We start from the raw sequence: 24,500 nt of genomic DNA, 5'->3' as shown, positions 1-24,500 counted from the left end.
CATCAACAGAAGAACGCTTTAGCACTAATATTCCCGGACAAATTGAGAATAGATGCTAAGGATGGCCATAAAACATTCACATGCCCACAGCAAGCGATGTCCTTCATAAAGTCAATGGAGTGAGTGGGTCGTGTTATGGTGTGGTGCTCACACTGAGGACGGGTGGACCGGCTCACTGAACATTCGCTTGACTGTTTGAAGATTCTGCGCGCTCTTTTTGCACTGGTTCCGCCTAACGGTTGGAGTTTATTTTGTAGAGCAACACACCTTCGGGACAGTTTTGTGGATGAATTTACATGCTCTTTTTGCTTATTCCGCCTATCAGCTGGAGTTTATTTTGTGGACTATTTCTTGCAAAGTCATTGGAGTAAGTCATTTACTTGTACTCATGTTGCAGCCGAGTGGACCAGCTCCATGAACATTCATTTGACTGTTTGAAGAATCTGCGCGTTCCTTTTGTGCTGGTTCCGCCTATCGGCAAGAGTTTATTTTGTAGAGTAACACACCTTCAGGACAGTTTTATGGATGAATCTACATGCTCTTTGTGTTGGTTCCACCTAGCGTCTGGAGTTTATTTTGTTGAATAATACACCTTTAGGACAGTTATATGGATGAAGCTACACACTCTTTGTGTTGTGTTTATAGTGAGTAAGAGCAGGGGAGTCATTCCACTGATAAGTAAACATCTACAATTCAAATATCTCAAACAGAGTAAAGATAAATTAGGAAGAGTCATTATTGTTTCAGCTGAAATTCAAAGTCTTATTTTTGCTAATATTTATGCACCTAACGTTGATGATCAGGGCTTTTTTATAGATTGAAGGGATGTTGCAAGCCGCTGGCTCCCCTCATGATATAATATTGGGAGGAGATTTTAATCTTTTGATGGACTCAGTCCTTGATCATAGTGAAGCAAAAGTGTGTAAGCCCCCTAGAGCAACATTGTCACTTCACAGATGTGTAAAATCTTTGTCTTACAGATATTTGGTGACTTTTGAACCCATCTGGTAGGGACTATACATTTTTTTCATCAGTCCATAAGACTTACTCTAGAATAAATTTTTAGTCCCTCATTTCATCTGTTGTTGATTGCTCAATTGAAAACATTTTAGTCTCAGATCACACCCTGGTGTGTTTAGAGGTGTTGCCACATATGAAGAAAAGGAAATCATATAGTTGGCACTTTAATGTAACCCTCTTGCAAAATCCTGAATTCCAACAAATGCTAAAGGCTGAAATGAATGTCTATATGGAGACCAACTGGTCCTCAGTATCCTCTGTGGGCATGGCTTGTGAGGCACTTAAGGTGGTTCTTAGGGGCTGGATTATACAGTATGCCGCTTTCACCAAAAAATCCAAAGCACAAGAACTTGCGGAATTGGAAGGGAATATTAAAAGTGCCGAGGCAGAGCTGAAGCGCCAAATGTTGTCTAATGTCCTCAGAGAATTGACCTGATTGAAATACAGATAAAATACTATTTTGTCACGGAAGGTGGAGTTTTGGCAGTCATATTCTGAGTCAGGGGACAAAGCAGGAAAACTTTTGGCTAGATATATAAAACAGAGTCTTCCTACCATTCCCTCAGTGAAATATTGACCTAGCCACTGATATTAATAAGGCTTTTAAAGAATTCTATCTTGATCTTTACAGTTCCATATCTTAGTCTACTGATGAAAATATGACAAATTTGTGGAACCATTAGAACTTCCTAAACTGTCGGCTGAGCAAAAAAAATTCTCTTGATTCTGAGATAACCTTGGAGGAGCTTGGTGAGGTAATTAAAGCCTTGCCTACAGGCAAGGCTCCAGGGCCAGACGGCTTTGCTGCTGAATTTTTTAGATCTTATGCTACAGAACTGTCTCCACTTTTGCTAGAAGTTTATACGGAATCATCAAAGAATGGAAAACTTCTGCCAACCATGACAAGCCCGGATCAGTCCGATTCTTAAAAAGGACAAAGATCCAAGCGAGCGAAAGAGTTACCATCCAATTTCCCTGATCCAGCTAGACGTTAAAATACATAACATTATGGCTAACCGATTAAGTTATGACATCTCTTATACATATAGATCAGGTGGGGTTTATTCAGGGCTGTAGCTCTTCTGATAACATTAGGCGTTTCATCAATATAATTTGGTCAGTGGCGAATGATCAGACTCTGGTCGCTGCCATCTCACTTGACGCCGAAAAAGCGTTTGATATGATAGAATGTGATTATCTTTTTAAGATTTTGGAAATGTATGGGTTCGGGAATGCTTTTATTTGATGGATTAAATTACTTTATAGACACCCCGTAGTGGCGGTACAAACAAATGGATTAATTTCATATTATTTTACTCTGGATAGGGGCACCCAGCAGGGTTGCCCTCTTTCCCCATTATTGTTCTGTCTTGCCCTGGAACCATTAGCAGCTGCGATAAGGAGGATGATTTTCCAAGGGTGATCGCTGGAGGTGTGGCACATAAGCTTTTGCTTTATGCAGATGATATTTTATTATTTGTCTCCGACCCCACTAGGTCTATGCCTTGCCTCCACAGAATTATTAATTCCTTTTCTAAGTTCTCAGGTTACAGAGTTAACTGGTCTAAATCCGAAGCTTTGGCTCTGACAGCGTACTGCCCGGTAACGGCTTTTCAGCCAGGCGCCTTCCAGTGGCCCAAACAGGGCATTAAGTATTTGGGTATTTTATTCCCAGCAAATTTGTGTGATTTGAGTTAATTTTGACCCTTTAATAAAAAGGTGAGCGATGTGGGCAGGTGGGCTTCATTACATTTATCTCTGATTGGGAAGGTTAATGTTATTAAAATGAATTGTATTCCAAAATTCAATTATCTGCTACAGTCTCTCCCTATACATGTCCCCCTCTCTTATTTCAAGCAATTTGATAGCATAGTGAAGTCCTTCATTTGGAATGGTAAACGCCCCAGATTACATTTCAGTAAATTGCATAGGCCGATTGACAAAGGTGGGCTAGGCCTACCCAAGATTTTGTTTTACAGGTGCATCTCAAAAAATTAGAATATCGTGGAAAAGTTCATTTTTTTATGTAATTTAATTCAAAAAGTGGAACTTTCATATATTCTAGATTCATTACACAAAGTTAAATATTTCAAGCCTTTTTTTGTTGTAATCTCGATGATTACGGCTTACAGCTCATGGAAATCAAAAATCCAGTATCTCAAAATATTAGAATAAAGAATTTATAATACAGAAATGTCGACCTTCTGAAAAGTATGTTAATTTATGCACTCAATAATTGATCAGGGCTCCTTTTGCACGAATTACTGCAAATAATTATTGCTCAGTGGTCCAAAGTCCTCTTTTCAGATGAAAGTAAATTTTGCATTTCATTTGGAAATCAAGGTCCCAGAGTCTGATGGAGGAGTGGAGAGGCACAGAATCCAAGTTGCTTGAAGTCCAGTATGAAGTTTCCACAGTCAGTGATGATTTGGGGTGCCATGTCATCTGCTGGTGTTGGTCCACTGTTTTCTCAAGTCGAGAGTCAATGCAGCCGTCTACCAGGAGATTTTAGAGCACTTCATGCTTCCATCTGCTGACAAGCTTTATGGAGATGCTGATTTACTTTTTCAGCAGGACTTGGCACCTGCCCACAGTGCCAAAACTACTAGTAACTGGTTTGCTAACCATGGTATTACTGTGCTTGATTGGCCAGCCAACTCACCTGACCTGAACCCCATAGAGATTCTAGAGAATCTTTCCATGAGCTGTAAGCCATAATCATCAAGATTACAACAAAAAAAGGCTTGAAATATTTCACTTTATGTGTAGTGAATCTAGAAAATATGAAAGTTCCACTTTTTGAATTAAATTACAGAAATAAATGAACTTTTCCACAATATTCTAACTTTTTGAGATGCACCTGTATTATTATGCATTTGATCTCAGACATTTGGCTCATTGATCACTTCCACCTGAGAGAGCCCCTCCCTGGTTTTGTATTGAACAGGAAGTTCTTGTCCCTATTTCGCCATTGCAAACCTCTCTATCAAACTAACCGGAGAAGTTAAGTCACACCCCGTTATCTCGAATTTGCACGCGGTATGGACAAAAGTGTCCAGAGTGTTTAATTCGGACATTTATTTTAATGTAGCTTTGATCATATGGCTGAACCCAAAATTATGTTTTAATAAGTCCCCTTTCTGCTGGACAGAGTGGATTGAGAGGGAGGTTAATGCGCTCGGTGACCTATATGAGAGTGGAATGTTGAGATCCTTTGAAAATATGGTTCAACATTTTGGGATTCCCAGGTCTCAGTTCTTTAGGTATTTACAGCTGCGCCACCTGTTCTGTACTATTTTTAGTAGCATACACCCCCCTAAAGCGGCAGATACTCTGGGAGTGGTGACTACTGCTTTTGGAAAAGGTCACGAGGCATCAGTGTATTACTCCCTGCTAATTCAGAGTCTGGGGGACGGAGCTTCGGATTCTCTCAAGAAATTATGGGAGAAAGATTTAAACTTGGTATTGGAGGAGGGAGTGTGGGCAAGGATACTTAAAAACGTCAAGTCTACTTCTAGAGATGCAAGGGTGCGATTTATGCAATTTAAGATTTTACATTGATTCTATTGGACCCCCTCTAGATTGTATAGGCTTGGTCTTAAAGACACACCCACCTACTGGCGATGCCAATCAGAAGATGGAGACACAACCCATGTTTTTTCTGGTGTGTTAAGATCCAAGAATTTTGGTTGAGGGTTCAATATATAAAATTTAGGGGATAAAATTCCCATTTAGGGGATAAATATATAAAAAATGTAGTCCTAGCCAGTGTTATGATTGGCAGACCGATTGTTCTTAGGGGATGGAAGTCGAATGGAGCGCCCTTATTTCAAAAGTGGTGCACAGAGATGGGGAGGGTGGCAGCATTCGAGGAAAGGTCATGTAGAATGCTAGGCAAGTTAGATTAATTTAATAAAAAATGGGGCAGCTACTTGGCCTTCTTGGAGGGCTCTTGGGGAGGGGCAGTGGAGAGAGAAGTGTAGTTTTAAATGTGTGATTATTTTTATTTATTTGAATATATTTTTCTTTTTTTGTGTGTATATTCAAGTGTGAACTCAGGGATATTTGTTGAGGGTCAGGGTAGGGTTGGGGATTGGGAGGAGGAAAGGGAATAATGTTAAATGTTGATTCTATGAAAATATGTTTTGTTTTTCTTTGTCAATTGTATGAATCAATAAAAATTGTTAATCAGAAAAAAATAATGCACGATAATTATTAAGGTTAACAGCACAATTTACACAAATTAGTTCTGCTCATGTTTCATGAATGACGCCCACTGTTTGCATCACTCTGCTTGTGTTTTTTTTCACAGTGTTCCAGACAGGCTGTCAGTCTGTGCATTGAATCATGCAACGCATGATTCTAATTTGGCTTCTTTTGGTACTATTTTTGTTAGTGAAGCAAAAACAGACCAAATAATTGGTCACATTGTCTATAATGGACATTTTTTTACATTGTACATTTTCTTGCTTATAAAACTGCTGCATAAAAGCAATATCACACTTGAAACTTGAGTTACTTTTCCTTGTACCTACAGCTGAATCACAGCCATGCTGATTATTAGCTCAACTGCACTCTTGCTTGTGATATTGACTTAATACATGGCATGATACATTTAGCAAAAGAGTCAAGCCCTGTGTCAAGAACATGAGTTTAATGTTAAGGTTTATGTTCATTAATTGTACCGATAAGCCAATATCATATCTTTATTACCTGTGAGAGGTGGCAGGTCAGAGTGTGGGGTGTCTTCAACATCAGCTGCAGATGTGTGAGTGGAGGGTGGAGGGCTTAGGGGTGAGGGCCTGGCACTGGTGTAGAGAGAGACACCCATGGGCTCTCTAGACGTGGCAGTACTGGCTGGTAACTCTTCTACTTTTTCAATTTCCAACTGCTTCACAATCTCTTCTGCCTCCACTGCCTGGCCTGCAGAATCTGAGCCTCATGTGAAAGAGTACAGGGTAATGGGGTTGCAAAACAGGGTAATGCAATAATTGATCAAATATTGCAATTTAGTTCATGCACCAGTTTACCCATGATCATCTAATTTTACTTTGCCAGTAAATGTGCTCATCTCATTTATTTGTCTCAGATATAGTTACTTACCTTGCACATTTGACTAACTGAATATCTGCAAGAATGATATATCTCACTATTAAAAATAGTGATTCTAAAACTCCAAATATTGCTAGTGTTGAAATTCAAAGTTTTTTGGGGGGAAAAGACCAGAGCTGGACTAAAACTCAACATGTCTGAGCACACTCACTGCCAGCAAGGCCACTTCTCTGACACCACGCTCTTGGCAATGGCTCATTAGCTTATTATCAATGGCTTATTAAGGATGTCAGGCAATTATAGTGTGTTTTTCATCTCACCATTTTTTGCTGGTGAGAAGAAGTTAAAGACAGGAGAGAAGATGGTTCCAAGTAGGGTGGTGCGGGGTGGGCTGCTCACAACCTCCTCAGAGTTTTCAAACTTCACATTAGGCTTGACAGGCTTACTCGTGTCATGGTTTGTAGTTTCTACAGGACATATTTGAAGAGAAACATAAAAGATACTGGTAAAGTCAGAGGTAGAAGAGGCTTTTTAAAATCTCCAAATACATATAATAATAATAATAATAATAAATATAGCTGCGGGCAGCAATTATGGGGCCAAGCATGCCAATGGCAACAATGACCATAATCTTTGAATGTCTGAAATGGTCCCCAGAGATGGAGTTATCAATGTAGTTTAAAAGTCATAAGTAAAATTATTTAAAATGTATATAAAATTGCTTATAAATTATGAGCAATAGGTGGCACAGTCACCAACTTTATGTGGCAGTATCAAGGCATGGTGGCAATGACACATGCAAAATGTCAAGTCAATACATTAAAACATTGCTGAGATAAAGCCTCAGATCCGTTTTTGGCATCTTGTCATCATCTTCAATGTGTTAAACGTGAATGGTTTTGCTGATCAAAAAAGATTTCCATAAATTTTGGCCAGCATTTTCTGAAACAAAATTAAACAGAAGTTATAAGCACTTTTTTTAATAAATATTTTTGTCCCCTATGACAATGTAATGTTTCTACGTTTGTAAAATACGGCATTTTACGACAAAATTCAAAATGACTGACACCTTTCTGACATATGAAAATTGGCTATCATTCGACTATCATTCGATATGCCCCAAGTAATCTAAAGTGATCAGTTTCATTACTTCAGTTCAAACTATTCAGAAGTTAAGCAAAAAATAGTCATTTTTCATATTTCTTTACAGTAGGTGGCACTGTGCCCAAACTGCTCACGTATCCTGAGGGCATGATGGCTATGATATATACCAAGTTTCGTTTTAATACGCAAAAAAGTTGCAAAATATTACATCACAACCTCTTTGGCATGCTCACCTACAATTCATTTCATTATGATACATTTTACAAGAAGGGTCCTGACTTTTTGTCATGATTTTCTCTAGATAATACATGCAGAATTTTGAGCTAATCAGACATATGGTCAAGAAGAAAAGTAGGTTTTTCGGAAAATTAAAAATAGCAGAAAATCTTCAGGCAGTAATCATGGTATCCAATCGAGCTTCCGAGGAATCTCTCAGGATTAGTCTTTACATTAGTTCATCTCAGTTTCTTAGCCAAGTGCTTAAACTACACATCAAGCATTTATGTAACACATTTCACTAGAGCATGAATGGCTGTTACATTTAATAAAATGTATTACTTTAAGCAATACATTGCAAAAGCAAGTTACTTTACGTGTGGACAACCCCCAGCATTGTTTCCTCTCACACGCACAGCTGCAATGGACGTCTCACGTGCAATTTCAGAAACTCCCGCTAGATGGCACCAGTTATCGGTGGATACGATATTACAAAAACGATATCCGATAAAAGAAAAATGCTTGAATATCGGAAAATCCGTTTATTGGTCGATGCATGGTTGTTCAGACTCTCCCCTATTAGTGTGCCAAATACCAAAACTTTCCAAGGGATTCACAAAACGGTTCCATGGACCAAAAGAAGAAAACTAACAGATACAATAGGAGCTCTGCACCTTTAGTGCTTGATCCCTAATAATAATAATAACAATGATAATATAGGTCTAATACACTATTCTTACTACAATAAATAGGGGACACTATAATGCCAGGTAAGTGCAACCATTTTCTTTTCTCAAATAGCCCCTGTAAAGCACACAGACAGGTTAGATTAATCTTTCAAAAGACTTGCTAATTTTGGCATATATTAAATATAGAGCTGTCAGAAACTGTCGATTTAACACATTAATTCAGTGTGATTAATCTGATAAGAAATAACGCATTAAAAATTTACACAATTAATCATGCCCCCGGACCGTAATAAGGAAGATTCCTGAGAAATTCAACCTTGAAGTACCACCTGTTTTCTCCAGGGGGCAGCAAGTGAAACTTCAGGCAAGGTGAGCTTATACAGAGAATAAAACAACCCTTTAACAGACAGCACAACACAAGGATACATTCTTGTGTTCAAAACACAGCTTGATGGAGCGCAAATCTAAACTAAGGGATCTCAAGACATGTTCTTCCAAGTATTAAACTACGTTTAGCTTGACACAGTGACCTAAAAATGGTATGTTTATGATGCGACGCAACCAAAGTGTACATTGACGGGTCCATAGACAAGCCTGTGAACTATATGCCAATGATTGCTCAATAATATGCAAATAAACAATACATTGGCATGTCTTATCAATGCTTAACTGCCATAATAATGTAATACATTTAATTATCTGAATATTTTCTTATATATATATATATATATATATACACTATATTGCCAAAAGTATTCGCTCATCTGCCTTTAGACGCATATGAACTTAAGTGACATCCCATTCTTAATCCATAGGGTTTAATATGACGTCGGCCCACCCTTTGCAGCTATAACAGCTTCAACTCTTCTGGGAAGGCTTTCCACAAGGTTTAGGAGTGTGTTTATGGGAATTTTTGACCATTCTTCCAGAAGCGCATTTGTGAGGTCAGACACTGATGTTGGACGAGAAGGCCTGGCTCGCAGTCTTCGCTCTAATTCATCCCAAAGGTGCTCTATCGGGTTGAGGTCAGGACTCTGTGCAGGCCAGTCAAGTTCTTCCACACCAAACTCGCTCATCCATGTCTTTATGGACCTTGCTTTGTGCACTGGTGCGAAGTCATGTTGGAACAGGAAGGGGCCATCCCCAAACTGTTCCCACAAAGTTGGGAGCATGGAATTGTCCAAAATCTCTTGGCATGCTGAAGCATTCAGAGTTCCTTTCACTGGAACTAAGGGGCCAAGCCCAGCTCCTGAAAAACAACCCCACACCATAATCCCCCCCTCCACCAAACTTCACAGTTGGCACAATGCAGTCAGACAAGTACCGTTCTCCTGGCAACCGCCAGACCCAGACTCGTCCATCAGATTGCCAGATGGAGAAGCGTGATTCGTCACTCCAGAGAACGCGTCTCCACTGCTCTAGAGTCCAGTGGCGGCGTGCTTTACACCATAGCATCCGACGCTTTGCATTGCACTTGGTGATGTATGGCTTGGATGCAGCTGCTCGGCCATGGAAACCCATTCCATGAAGCTCTCTACCCACTGTTCTTGAGCTAATCTGAAGGCCACATGAACTTTGGAGGTCTGTAGCGATTGACTCTGCAGAAAGTTGGCGACCTCCGCGCACTATGCGCCTCAGCATCCACTGACCCCGCTCTGTCATTTTATGTGGCCTACCATTTCATGGCTGAGTTGCTGTCATTCCCAATCGCTTCCACTTTGTTATAATACCACTGACAGTTGACTGTGGAATATTTAGTAGCAAGGAAATTTCACGACTGGACTTGTTGCACAGGTGGCATCCTATCCAGCACCACGCTGGAATTCACTGAGCTCCTGAGAGCGGCCCATTCTTTCCCAAATGTTTGTAGAAGCAGTCTGCATGCCTAGGTGCTTCATTTTATACACCTGTGGCCATGGAAGTGATTGGAACACCTGAATTCAATTATTTGGATGGGTGAGCGAATACTTTTGGCAATATAGTGTATATATATATATATATATATATATACACACACACACACACAAAATAATTTGTAAATAAAGATAACTATTTATAATTATTTCATCATTATATATTGAATTATTGTTATTTGAAGGTCTTTCTCAACAAATACTTATATATGCAAATAATTGTGATTAATTTGATTAATTAATCGGGACAACAAGTAATTAATTTGATTTAAAAAAAACGATTGACAGCCCTAATTAAAAAGTGTTGGAATACTGAATGAGATATCACTTGCATAACACAAGCAACCAATAATAGATTTGCAAATGATTATTTTGCTTCATTGTCAAAATACTGGTAGTTGTTTTTGGAAACTATCCTTTATCTCTGTAAAAAATTAGCACTTTACATTCGTTTTATGTAATGACTCTGAAAAGTTAAAGTGCAGACTATCCAATTTTAATGCTTACCTACAGCAAACCTTGGACTCACCTCCATTGGAGCAGCTTCTACGGGCTCTGTAGATGCGTTTCCTAGGCAAGTTGTTCCTCTGTGGTGTGGAGGTGATCAGCTCACAGCTCAAATGATTCCGCTTCGCTGGATTCTCCTGTTCTACCTGATAAAGACCAACAGTCATGCATAAGTTTCTATACTCCACTCCAGTCTTGGGAGAACACTATGATAAGCTGAACATAACTTAAAGATGTAAAAATCCCATCCATTGAGCACAAATCTATGTGATCAGTTGGATAATCAGTGAGCTTAACATAAGCACCAGAAAGACAGTTATTGCCATGTTTACATGCACTGTGTTAGCGGCCTTCTCTTTACCCCCGTATATATGCAGCACGGTCGGTAAGCAGCTTTCTCCATAGCAAAGGGGATACAACATATGAGTTGTTGCTTCGCTTTATTTCCAGATGTTCCACAATTGCTGCGGTGTTTGTATCCTTAACCTGCCATTCTTGCGTCAAACTCTGCCATACTTGAGCGCATATGCTGACATGAGGGACGGTAGTTGATATTTGAAATTGGTGTGTTCTAGTTGATTGTGTGTGTATATGTATGTGATTTTTCAATTTTTCCTATGTACACTCCAACCGGTCACATTACTTAAGTTTGCCTATCCAGTCTTTCTGACGCACATGCACGCTTCAAAACCCTATAGGGGTCAGGCAGATTACAGAATAATTTCTCTTAAATGTATTCAGTATTGTATTCCGATACATCACTAAAAAAAGTAACTTATTCAGAATACTTTTAGAATACATATTTATAAATGCAAGGCACAACTGAAAGAATTGTGTGTGATATGCCATATTATCTGAACCGCTACATTTCCAATCTTAACATCTAAGTGAATCTAAACAGCTAGCTTAGCTAGCCATTTGTCAACAAATTTCATGAATTATTAGCCTACTACCTTGAGATGCTTCTTTAGATTAGATGTGGACATTGATGTTATTCTTTATGGAAGGCAGAAGGAGAACAGAAGGCAGTCTGTGGCCAACTACAATATCTCGTCCACTTTCCAATCTAAGAAAAATGCTGCTTGTACCTCCAAGACCCAAAAGCACCTAGCTGCGACATTATAGATACCAAGCAGGGCTGTTTGTGAATGTTCAGAATGGCATTTTTAACATTTTTAAATATATATATTTTTATATTTTAATTGTCTTCTTAAACCATTATTTGATGGGACTGAAAAAGATTAAATTGTGACAAAAAATTAGATATGAAATGCAAATTAGCAATTTTTCCTAGATTATAACTGGATGCCAATTACAGAAATAAAAATGCAACATAGTGAGGTCCTGTAACATCAATGTAGTATATCAAGTCATTTTTATTTGTATAGCGCTTTTCACAACACACATCGTTTCAAAGCAGCTTTACAGAAAATCATGCTTTAACAGAAATTAAACTTTAATACCTATAAAGTATATATGAAATGAATGATTTAACTAGGCTTGCTTCTATATTTAGGCCTATTTATTATTTATATTTCTATTGCTTTATTACTGACACTTATTTTTGGGTGCTTTTAATTCTTTTACTCCTTTGATTTTAATTGTCAATTTTAGCCTCTTTTTTTTTTTTTGTGAATCACTTTAAAATGTTAAATATTTACACAGCCATTACAATCGCAGGAAACAACGTATCATGTGCTCGAATTCAATATTTGTGTAAATACATTGCCGACTGTGTTGATTCTGGTGCACAGCTGTCAGCACACCAATTGTTAAGACAATGCGTAAGGTTGCCAAATATTAAATCCCGGAAACATTATACATAAATATGATGTTGTATTTAAATTGTATTTTCAACTACAACCCGCTATGGTATAATTTTAACCCGCAATTGTGTTTTCAAATTATCCCGGTTTGGCATGAAAGCGCGACCCTGGCAACACTGCTCACGCGCTGCATTGATCTGCATGGGAAGCGAAAGCTAGAGGATAAGTATCTAGTGTGCATCTGTGCAGTTCTCCTTTTTTGCTCAATTTTGTTTTCGCTTTCTCTTAATCCTTCAATCGCCGTATGAAAAAGGCATTTTCATGACTTTTCAGAATGCCGCTTACTGTAAAAAACCTGAAATAATCTCTCTTAAGTGCATGTAAACAGGGTCAGTCAATGCATTTACAAGCACAATCTCACACCGATTATGTTTAATAGGCTGACTATGTTTAAGCTCATATAAATGTCTTGGCGCTCCACTGACCCCCATTCAAACACTGGAGACCAGAAATGCAATGTCATTTGAAAATATTTCATACTATTCTGCGTTTCGAAAATGCAAGTTTAGTTAACTCCGACCTGCGAATCCGAATGTCGAGAGGACGGGTGACCAACAGAACGTCGGAAAAAAATTGATAGTGAACAGCACATTGGTGTGCATGTAAACGCACTCAGTGTTATTGTGAAAAATGTAGGGCTGCCCCCGACCAAAGATTTTCCTAGTCAACTAGTAGTCGTTAGTTTAAGCCATTAGTTGACTAGTTGCACGTTTATGATATTAATTTAATTACTTAAATATATATTTTTTTATGGGGCATCAGAAAATGGCTTGAGTTCCAGGGTTGAGAAAGAATGTGTAACATTGCTAACACTGTTCTACATTACAGGGAAATACTAAACCGTAATAAGCCTTTAAAATATACATTTTACAAGTGCATACACGAAGTGAGCCGCAGCGACACCGGCAAAAGTGGTAATGATTCTGAATGTGACGGAAAAACAAGCAAGGAGACTGTCTGAACATTTTGTTAATTTATAGAGAGAAATGCACATTAGAGTTGTGCCGACAGACGATGATCGACGATGGTCAGAGTGATCGCCAATAGCGGATGCCTTTGACGAAGTCAAGACGATATTTGGCTCGTTTTCCCATGTATTCAATTATTATTATTAGGCTATTATTATTAAATTAATATTACAAATAATTTGCCCGTAGACACACAAACACGTGCTTGAAGAAACACTTTATTATATTAAGAACAGATGACAGAAAAACTGCTATGGGCATGTATGACGCGCTGTTTGTACGGAGGCGTGCGGTCTCGTGGAACACGCATGTAAAAGGTTCTCACTCTTTCTTTGTTTCTGTCTTCTGAATTTTTTTCTTTCTTTTTTTGCAAGAACAGTATCGTCTACGAGTGCTTCAAATGACCTCAGACATCTCAGCTCAGGAGGTGCTTTGAGTTCAGTTCACTTTATTTCCACAGAGCAGTTCATTGTGAACACAACTCTGCAGCCTCTATAGCTGTGATTAAAATAATACATAAACACACTCACCTCGAACCATGATTTATATTTCAGTGATTATTATCATCATTATTTTTACATTTATAATTGTTTTTTATGTCTTCATTTGTGTAAGTAATTTTCCGCCTTCATGTTAAGACGGATTCTTGCCTGACGGTAAATGGGTTACTTATATATTATTTTTTTGATCACTTCATTATTTTAATTGCTTTTTTGTTTCATTTGGAGTGCAATTTGAATTTAGAAGTGTATGTTTTTTAAATAATTTTCAATGCAAAATCACTAAAGCAAGAATATTCACCAATCCCTCAGCCCGGGTGTTGCCGATGTAATTGGATATTGTAATATATATATATATATCATGAAGGAGGGAACAAAACTAATTTATTCATACACAAGATGTATTTTCCCGGATAACGAAATACCCCTCCGGTAGAGAATGCACAGATGAAGTAGGTTCTTTGCCAGAGAGATGTTGACAACTGTTGTAAAAACATCTTTCAAAAAGTTGCACAGACATTTTAATTACACTTAATTTTTTTTTTCCAGTTTCATTAGAATTTTTAGTTAAAATAAATAAAAATAAAGCTCTAAGTTTGAAATCAAGGTGTCTTGCTTTATTGTGTAGGCTTAACCCTAACCCTGCTTAACGAAAATTACCCCATAGTACCACCTAGCGTCCAACCAGCGCTAATACCGATATTCGTCGTTTTTATGTGGAGTTTTTTCTGCGACCAACCGACCAATCAAAACTTGGTCGACCAAGACGCTTCTCATCGACTAACCTTTGGTCGACTATCAGGGGGCAGCCCTAGAAAAATGTCATTTCAGTTAGGGGCAGCAGAAGCAGAGTGAAACTAATCAGAAGAGTGTCTACATATCAACCTGTAGGCACAACATCTTCAAAGTCAGTACAAAAAACTGATTTTCAAAACCCTAATTCAAATCCAGCTGTGTGCACATGGAAAATAACTTGTGTGCAAAGAACGGAGGTGATTTAGAACCCAAATGAGAGAACCTAATATCTATCTAAACACTATATCTCTCCTGAAGTACTGGTTGTCCTGCAGCAGGCTGCATGCCTGTTAAACCAACCCTTCCTACTGTCATTACGTGCATGCTGTGGAACCACAGCTAAAATTAGAACAGAACTGAGCTCCTCAGACAAGCAGCAGCATTCCACCATGCCTTTCTGGAGGAAATACGACACCAGGTCTAACGTGCATTCCATTCTAGAACATACTGGGTCATGATCATCTAAGCCAAGAAAAGAGCCTGGATCTACCATGCTCAATGAAATTGTAATAGAAGACAGAGAGAGGTTGTTACAGGCTCACCTTGACGGAACTTCCGTGGATGATTTTCTTGATGCTGGACAGAATGCCCGTCCTTTCACCTGTGCACTCCTCCACCTCTGAGTGCTTCCGTTTGGTCGGAGCCGGGTGGGGCCTGCGAGCGAGGTTTGGGTGCTGAGAAGCCTTGCGCATTCTCAGCCTCATTTTGTAGAGTCACATGTAAGACTGGAGAGAGAGAAGACAAAGAGGATCATCTTGAAAGTACTGAAAGAAAACAGAACTGGAGAGAGAGAGCAACACAGGAGGCAATCACTCTGTTTAAGTTCAGCACGGCTGACAATGATCTTGAGAAGCGGCACTAAGCTTGTCTCCAGCTATGCTCGTTAGTTCTCACACACAGGTTAATGAATCGTACTTTAGCTTGCTTTTGAGTGCAACACTTCAGCCAAGAGCTCTAGCCACAGACATCTGGATGTATTCAAGACACCATTTTCTCTAACACGGTTCATCATTAATGCAGAAGCACCTCCACAGCAAAACACTCAACTACAGCCTTATTAATTCCCCAAAACATGAGAATTTTCAATCCTGAATGGGCAAGCTTTTAAAGGACAATCTATGTGATTCCTTAAGATCACACATAATGTAATGCCAACATCAGTTAAGATCTATCAGTTTAACTCAGAAGCAATAGTTTTGTCTTTTTCACTCTTCATTATTTTTATTTAATGTTGCTTAACAAGAAACAAGGAGAAATAACTGTGAGAATATTACTGATCAACATGAGAGATGAAAAAAGGATGGGGGAAAACATCTAATGTTTTCCTGATGTGGAGAAAGTGCCCCTCTCTTCTTTAAAGGCAACACTGTACATCAAGAGTGAAGAGAAGACAAAAAAAAAAAAAAAAAAGCAATCCTGAAATTAACTACAGCGCGTGTCCCCCATTTCAGAAACACACATTTTCCAGGGCATTGATGGATTTCTAAGGTGCTGGGAAAATGTTTTTAGATTAAGTGACAAAAAAAATGTAACCCCCTTAAACACCATATAGAGATATATAAAATGTTTAGTAAAACAAAACTATGCATGATGATTCCTTTGATTATTTCTGTGACCCCTCTGTCCTTTTCAATCACAATTTTACATTTATAGGTCAATGCAGGTTCATAAAAGACAACGGTGTAGCCAGCCAACAAGTTCTTGAGCCCCGTTCACACCGCCAGTGACATTGTGGCTTGGTGTTGCTAATCTCTGTACTATGAAGTCACTAGTGGGCTTTCCTACTGCTGTCGCTCTAATGTAATCGAGCACAACAGTGCCCGTCCACGTTTTTTTTTTTTACATGCATCATTGTTTTATTATATCCATACATGTGGTTATAGACAAATGATACAGAGCAGTGAAATCTTGCCTGCACTCAACACCACACCAGTATGTCACAGGAAACGGATATGAGCTCCACTACCTTCTCTCTCATTGGTAGTCGCTCCTGAATGTTGCTTGCCATTCACATAAAGTTGCATTTTTCTCAAGTTTGTGTTGCTCCCCATGCCACATCTTGTCGCCAATGGTCACTGTCGTTCTTTTTGCCTGAAGTGCTCTCGTTGAAAATGAATGGCACCTTGTCGCTTTGTTGCTTGCGGTGTGAATAAATAAACCCTACTGGGTGGCATCCATGCTGTGCTGGTGCACCTTAGAGCATGCCCCTATCCCATCTTCCCTTTACTTTTTTTTTCCCACCCCGGTTTCCATCGTCTTATATTATCTTTTCATCCTCATCTCATATTCTAATCAAATTCCATATCTAGGTATCCACCTTTTCCACGATTCGACTGCTTTCAATTTCTGGTCTCCAGTGTTATCCCTCACATATTCTTAGCGGTAATGTAATGTTTAAGGTATTACATATGTAAAAATGGTCAAAAAACATGTGGCTGTATAGTGCCGATACTTTACAGTGTCGAGATTACCATTTTTAATGACGGTGCCTCACCTGAGTGTGCAGATGTCATTAAGTGATGGTCCGAGATTAGTTACGTTGATTTATTACTTTGAGTTGTTATGACAGCCAACAACAGCACAAATTATTTTTACTCCACAAAAACTTAGATGGTTGTTGTTCTTCGTCTGAATCGCTCGTTTTGGTAATTAAAGATTAGCATACAGGCCATTAAGGTAAATTCATTAAGCGGTGAGCTGTTTCCTCACAAAAGCAGTTTATTCAGCACACTGAATCAAATCCTCCATAGACATCCATTGAATAAAATAATAAAAAAATAAAACAGCCTCTTGTCTCCTTGCCAGTGTACTGCCCATAGAATGTCTATATAGGACCACCACAATATGCATTGTTTTGCTAAACTTGTAGGCTTCACTTAGTAGAAGGGCTCTGGTCTGGTATCCGGCTGGTCATGTGATCCTAAAATGGCAGCCACCATGAGGGGACCCTCTCAATGTAGAACAAAACAGCTTTTAAAAAAGGTAACTGATATGACTTAATTTCGTACATACATTTCAGAATTACTAGGCTATTCATTTCTTTGGAAGTAAACCTTTTTTTTAAGGAGGAAAAAATAACTGAGTGCACCTTTAAAGTAGATTATAAACCCGAAATAGTAACATCTAAACACAGACACATGTTATTTAATGCAACAGCGTGACATATCGAAGAACTTCAAAGACACAACACTGTAACCTGTCCTATAACAGCTGAACAACTAGGAAAGCTGCTCTTAAAACCAAGACAAAATTACTCTAGTTACCTTTGTAAATGTATGCATCTCTTTAGAAGGGAGGGAAAGGAAAAAGTGTTTCCCCGTCATGACTATCAACCTCATCAGATACTTCACTACAGAAATTATTAAGTTCAGCCACTGGCAAATTAAAACAGTGTCGTGCTGGGCGGGAAAACTCTCTTATGAATGATTATCCCGTTCAGTCAGACTTTGAATGACAGTTCATTGATTAGAATACCTTCTGTAATGTTTCCACTAATCAAAAGGCTAAAATGTGGATTTTTTTTCCAGGCAGCAAAGAGAGCAGTAAGCTCTCGAGACACACAGTATCTGTGCATGTCTATTTTTAATACAGGTTAGTTTCTCCTGGACACTGCCAGCCAGGTGAGAAATGTGCCCGACCTGCTGATGGACCCAAGCAGGACCAGAACCAGCTGACATGCTGCCAGAAACATGAAAGCTCTCGTGACCCGCAAACACCAGAAGCGTCTTATGTTATGCCACTCAAAACAAGTGCCAGCATGTGATGAGAGCGAAAGCGCGGGAAAGGTTCGCAGCAGTCTGTCCGCGCGAGCTACATGAAGCAAGCCGAACCACCGCGAAACATTTCCGACCGGAGCAAACGGACAGCCAGTTACTGGGGGACATTCTTACCACATGCCTGACAGAATGGGGGAAATCACTTACTGGAGGAAGCTCCGGGGGATCGGGTCGCTGGATAACAGTCGATTTCACGGTTGCTGTAGCGACTACCGCCGCAGTCTAACGCCTGTTCTTGTTCTTGTCTCTTCAGACAAGGTTCACCTCTGTCCTCCCCGCACCTCTGGACGCCATTTCCCGCCTCCGTACCAACACAGTCAGCTGCAGGTACCCGGATGAGAAGAGCGAGCATGCGTCCTGCGGCGCGCATCCCACACCCCCTTTCTGTTTCGAATATCAAAACAATTCCGAGGCGTCGCAGTGCGATACGTTCCGCTTACAGCGCCCATTTAAAATGGAATAGAGTCATACAGAAAGTTACATTTTAAACAAAAACAACGCAGAAAATAATAACTGGGGTTGTTGCTTGTTTTAAAGCAGACATAACTGCGGGAATCTACCCCGGCAGCATGAAGGTACACACAAAAATTGCTCATGGGTCACAAGTGTTTGAATACATTTTCTGATCGAAATGTGCCATTGAAGATTTTGGAGAAGATGACTGCATGACAATGAGTGAACAAAACGAGCAGGCTGACCAATTAAAGGGATAGTTCACCAAAACATGGCAATTCTATCATTATTTACTCACCCTCATGCCATCCCAGATGTGTATGACTTTCTTTCTTCTGAAGAACACATTAATATTTTAGAAGAATATCTCCGCTCTGTTGGTCCTCACAAATGCAAGTGAATGATGACCAGAACTTTGAAGCCCCAAAAAGGATATATAGGCAGCATAAAAGTAATCCATATGACTCCAGTGGTTAAATCCATATTTTCAGAAGTGATATTATAGGTGTGAAACAGATCAATATTCAAGTCATTTTTGACTATAGAGCTTGGGAAACTAAGCCCCTATGCATTGCATTCTGGGTAGTTGCCGCCATGTTTTAGGACACGCTCATCAGTTATCAGATATTAGTACACAGTGATAATAAACAGAAAAAAACAATAATGGACCGAACGAAGACCAGTCGCACTCCATTTGAAATATGGTTTCCACGCCGGTGGCGAGTGCGATTATGGCAGTTAATTACACAACAAGCATTCACCATTGTTACGTATTTTTATCTGTATAATACAAACTATACCGTCTATTTCCAATACAGCACAGTATCCACCACAGCTTCCGTGTCCTAAAGTCCCAACATGCATTGCGTTGCTGATGTCACGTTCCCAGAAGTTATAAATTGCCACCTTTGACCAGTCCCGACCAGTAGGTGGCAATAATTCAAGAAGAATGCCAATCGCCTAAAACAAAAGAAGAATATGGAAGTGAAAGTGGAGATTGATTGTAAAAAAGGACTTACATTTTTATGTTTCTCACCCACACCTGTGACATCATTTCTGAAGATATACATTTAAAAAGTGGAGTATTATGGATTACTTTTATGCTGCATTTATGGAGCTTCAAAGTTCTGGCCACCATTCACTTGCATTGTGAGGACCTTCAGAGCTGAGATATTCTTCTAAATATCTTTGTGTTTAGCAGAAGAAAGAAAGTTACACACATCTGGGATAGCATGAGGGTGAGTAAATAATGAGAGCACTCTCATTTTTGGGTGAACTATTCCTTTAACTATACTAGCAGAGGCATTAAATTTATGTATGCATACCACATCATCAACAAGAGGCAAAAACAGAAAGAGCGCACAGGGTATGAAATGAGAAGGAAAAGCATGTTCTTGTCCTCATGGCAATACCCTATAATGAAAGCACTTGTTAGCAGAATGCCTGTATATTCCAGAATGAGGTGAATTTCAGTTCACGTCTAATTATACAATCACATGATATGTACAAATATATGACATACTATAGAGAAAATGTTATTTTACATGATAGTTTTGAAATGCATACACGTGGTGAATACAGTAAACAAGTGGCCATGAAACATATGCAATCTAAGCATGTATAAACATTCAAAAATAAAGCATAGACCTTAATTTAAACTGAACACTGAATGCAAACAGACAATGACTATATACAGAAAAAAGTCATTTATTGTTAGCTGAATGTAATCAATTATTTTTGTAAAGCAGCCTGGAAAACACAAAGATTTCTGGAGTGTGCGCTTCTTGATGCTACATTCTATAGTTCAATCACAGTAATAGGGATTTTACTTTCCAAAACAGGACCTGTTTATTGGAAATATAGAGCATTTTGTTAAACTTTATTCCTTGGATTCCATTGCACAGCTCTGTAAAAGTTAGAGAACCCAAACACCCATGTGACCGATCTCAAAACAATCACAAGCTATAAGAGTACATTCAGTATGCCAACCCTATCAAATTTGCTTGATTATGAAACAAACACAAACAGTTAGGTCTATGATCATTATATCCATTTGTGAGTTTAGGAATTCTGCAGCATTCCATGTCACTCAAGACTCCTCGGTTATTTACTGTACATCTCACTGTAAAAAAGGAAGCAGGTCGACAGTGATGAGTTTAGTCTGTGGCACCAAGTATTGCTTTTTTCTTGATGATCTACAGGCTGATTTACAAAGGCTTCCTTTTGCATGCAACAATGTCCATACAAGACTCAGTGTGCACTAAGGAGTGCTCTTTCAGAATCAGAAACAGTGAGCAGTAAAAAAAAAAAAATGGCTCAAGCAACCATCAAGTCTTGACTTGATCTCTGGACAACCATTGTCATTTTGTACCAGAGGGTGGTTAGAGAAAAAAAAAAAGGTAAACAGCAACTCAATTGCATCTTCCCATAGTCTACACTTTGATTCAGCAACAATTTTCCAAAAGATAAAGGGAAATAATGCTTTTCAGCAGTTCTATGAGGGGAAGAAAAACTGTGTTGTAGAGGTCCTTTTCACTAGTAATATCAATATGTTCCACTTTATGAATGAAAAGTCCAATGAAAAGGTATTAAATCCCCCCCCCCCCCAAAAAAAGAAAAGAAAAAATACAAAACACATTTGTACATTTACAATATTTTTCTTATTTCCAAATCTCAATTCTGCTAGACCTGTGCTACAGATTAAAAAAGTAATGAAAACGATACTCTCAAATCAGGTCATGTGCAAGCAAACATTTGTAGATCATGGAAATCACTTTGTTGCATTTCAGTTGAATAAAATTATCATCGGCAGTCACTGATTTTGTAGTCGTAACTGCTGAATGAAACTCACTCCTGTCTGAAGACAATGAAATAGTTTGAATAATCTGTATGTCTCCAATCATACATTACACCAAAATCATAGCTGAAATCCAAGGGCAAGAAATAAAGTTCTTTTTTTCTCACTTGGTTACTTCATTATCAGAAACATCCAAAGTCAGTTTTAGGGACTTTGAGAAATGGGACTACAGAATGTCAATGGCTTGATGTCGCTTTCCATAACCCACTGCCCTTTCACCTGGAGCCTCCCGGTCTTCATCATCTGAAAGATAAAAAAAGAATGCATGAATACAATTTAGGGAACAATGAGAGTTTCACAACCATGCCTTTCTAACTTAAAATACCTTAACATTCATGTGTAAAGAACATATGCTTAATTCAAACTCAAAAGAGTGAGGGCTACTAAGACCACGTACACGCTGCATCTAATAGTTGTCACTCCTCTTTTGAGTGTTTAATCCTATTCTGTACACAGTTTAGTTATTTACATCAGAGACAGATTCAGGAAGTGAAAATCGTATTTAGATTAAATCTGCATACCAAACTGAACAACTAGTTAATGCAGTGACACCACTCTCTTTTGGACAGTGACAGCTCAAAGAAATGCCAAAACAGTTATGATTGAGTACGTTTACATATGCAGTTATAATCGAGCTACAGCGGTTTTTGCATAGTCGAGCTAGTCATTGTATGTCTTTCCAAGTATACATGACAATGCGTAATCGAATATTTGAAGGACGTCAACTTTAGAAGTGTTAAATACAAATTGTGAGTCACCACTGTTTTTCGGATTATGCACACAACGCTGAGGCCAACTGACCCTTTGCTAAGCCCCGCCTTAAGAGTTTCAGACCAATCCTGTCTTAGCAACTGTTGCCTGCCGCCATTTCTCTGACACGTTTGCTATTTTCCAATGAGAGCCTATGGGAATGATGCGTTTCCAAGTAGTTTTTAGTGAGATTTTCTGAAAATCATCCAAAAAAATAAATGTCCAACACGTTGTTGCTGGGTCACTTGTAATAGTGACATAAGGTACCCAGAGAGGATACCCGCAGAGTTTTTCTTTCTTTTTGAAAAATCTTCAGATAAAACTCGAGAACAGCATGCCATGGATTAAACTGTGTCATTCGTCATTCCCAAATGAACATGTATAACATCAGCAAGGACACCTACATTTGCTCCAAGGTATATTAAAGCTGATAACTTAACATGAATTGATTTATGTATTATTTTAGGTATTAGTAAAAGGCATAAAAGTGCATAAAGAGTTCACTGCATCAATGTGTGTTATGAGATGTTATGAGCAGTTCTTTTCACTTACACTAATGTTATGAGGTTTGTAATCGCTATCAAATTACGCTTTTCTCTTTTCAAGTGACTGATGATCGTTTGCCTCAATTCTGATTCTGTCTCCGCAATTCGGAGCCTGCACAATTTTCATTCAAATTACTGTGTAATTTAACAATTTATTTGAGCAAAAAATATCAGATAAATATGTTTTACAATGTCACTCTTCATTCCAGCCCACATAATAATATTATCGATTCCGTTTGAGAATATTTGCCAAAAACCGCGTCATTCACCATTCATTCCTATGGGGAGTTCTGCAGAGCTCGTCTGAACAAGCAACCGTAACCATGGGGGGTGGAGCTTAGCGAAGGGTCAGTTGTGGTCCAGTTAACGTGTATACATGCTGGACGAAGCCGAGCTACAGTTGCATTATCTAGGTCTGTTAGTGCAACTTCGCAAAAATCTGACTACTATGGTTTCAGTTAGACTAAAGCATTTACATGACAGTTTAAAAAGACAAATTATTATTTTAATACATCACAATTTCAGTAGTGACTCCTGTATTCCATATTTGCACAATTAATTTACAGGGGATTCACTCCTGCATTTAAATTAAATTGACAATTCCAAAACTTTGCAGTGTGGACATGGCCTAAGAGAAAAAGGGTTTACAATTGCTAAAAGTGTTAAGTGACAAGGTGAGCTAATGAAAAATGGTAATATTAATGAAGATGGCCAGACAATGGTTCTATGAATTGTGGGTCCACTGGACAAATCTACACAGCACTGATATCAAAACATCTAATGTATAAACATCAAAAACCTAGAGATAACTATGGCATTCAGAACAGCATTATGGCTTTTAGCTCTACACACAAGCACACCAATTAGTAAAGACAATGGCTGGACTTTGCAGAATAAAGTGCACAAACAAAAGAGCTGAAAAATACATGCTGAGGGAAGGTTCAGTCTCATAACCACATAGCCCAGAAGGGTTAAAGATCTCACCACACAGGCCCTTTCTCATACACGCATGCTCTCAGTACACCGAGTTTGAGATTTAACCAAAAAAGGCTCCAAACGTTGTTCCTTCCATTAGCCTTATAAGTGTTAAATCAAAAGAACTCAGAGTAATTCAATATGATGTGAGCCCATGATGACTGAACCAGCAGCTTAATACAGCAGCACAGCAACCAGACAAGGGAGGGGGAGAGGAGATGGAATAACAAAGCAGTTGCAATCCCCCTGGCTCACCTTGGACATCTTCCTCCCCACCATCACCATCCTCTTCCTCATTGTAGGCCAGCTCGGCCTGCTTGTCCGCCTCATACTCACCCACGTTGCCATCGTCCCCGTTGTAGTCCGCCAGCTTATTGCCGTGTTGCGGATCTACAGGGGACTCATTTTCATCAAAGAAACGGCCTGCAGAGGCAGAGAAGGGCCCCATCAGGAAGGAAAGAAAGGACGAGGAGAGAAAAAGACAGACAGAAACAAAGAAAGACAAAGCACAAGCAAAAAATGGATAAAAGTGAGAGTAGTGAGGGTACAGTCAT

At 38.9% G+C, this 24,500-nt stretch overlaps 2 protein-coding genes across 6 annotated transcripts in view; both read right to left on the bottom strand.

The window, feature by feature from the left end:
* LOC127442892 (CTD small phosphatase-like protein 2-B) overlaps positions 1-19,089 on the bottom strand; it is a 30,827-nt gene extending 11,738 nt beyond the window's left edge. The window contains exons 1-5 of one of the 4 annotated variants that reach the window (XR_007897548.1): positions 18,514-19,089; positions 15,133-15,315; positions 10,524-10,647; positions 6,393-6,539; positions 5,734-5,958 (exon numbers count right to left, since the gene is read on the bottom strand). Coding sequence is in view for 3 of the 4 variants with exons in the window: in XM_051701232.1 (XP_051557192.1) it covers positions 5,734-5,958; positions 6,393-6,539; positions 10,524-10,647; positions 15,133-15,294 (658 nt within the window). In the remaining variant the exon portion in view is untranslated. The remainder of the gene's footprint in view (positions 1-5,733; positions 5,959-6,392; positions 6,540-10,523; positions 10,648-15,132; positions 15,316-18,513) is intronic. The other 3 variants (XM_051701242.1, XM_051701232.1, XM_051701253.1) reach the window with 3 other exon arrangements.
* Positions 19,090-20,506: 1,417 nt separating this feature from the next.
* LOC127444699 (protein GOLM2-like) overlaps positions 20,507-24,500 on the bottom strand; it is a 28,479-nt gene continuing 24,485 nt past the window's right edge. Inside the window, exons 9-10 of one of the 2 annotated variants that reach the window (XM_051704244.1) lie at positions 24,202-24,369; positions 20,507-21,919 (exon numbers count right to left, since the gene is read on the bottom strand). In XM_051704244.1, coding sequence (XP_051560204.1) covers positions 21,843-21,919; positions 24,202-24,369 — 245 coding nt within the window. In that variant the 3' untranslated portion in view covers positions 20,507-21,842. The remainder of the gene's footprint in view (positions 21,920-24,201; positions 24,370-24,500) is intronic. The other variant, XM_051704251.1, reaches the window with a different exon arrangement.

This window comes from Myxocyprinus asiaticus, chromosome 1 (genome assembly GCF_019703515.2).
Source record: "Myxocyprinus asiaticus isolate MX2 ecotype Aquarium Trade chromosome 1, UBuf_Myxa_2, whole genome shotgun sequence".
In the NCBI taxonomy this organism is placed as follows: Eukaryota; Metazoa; Chordata; class Actinopteri; order Cypriniformes; family Catostomidae; genus Myxocyprinus; species Myxocyprinus asiaticus.
The sequence above is the reverse complement of the archived record's forward strand: the minus strand, read 5'-3'. Positions and strand labels throughout refer to the sequence as shown.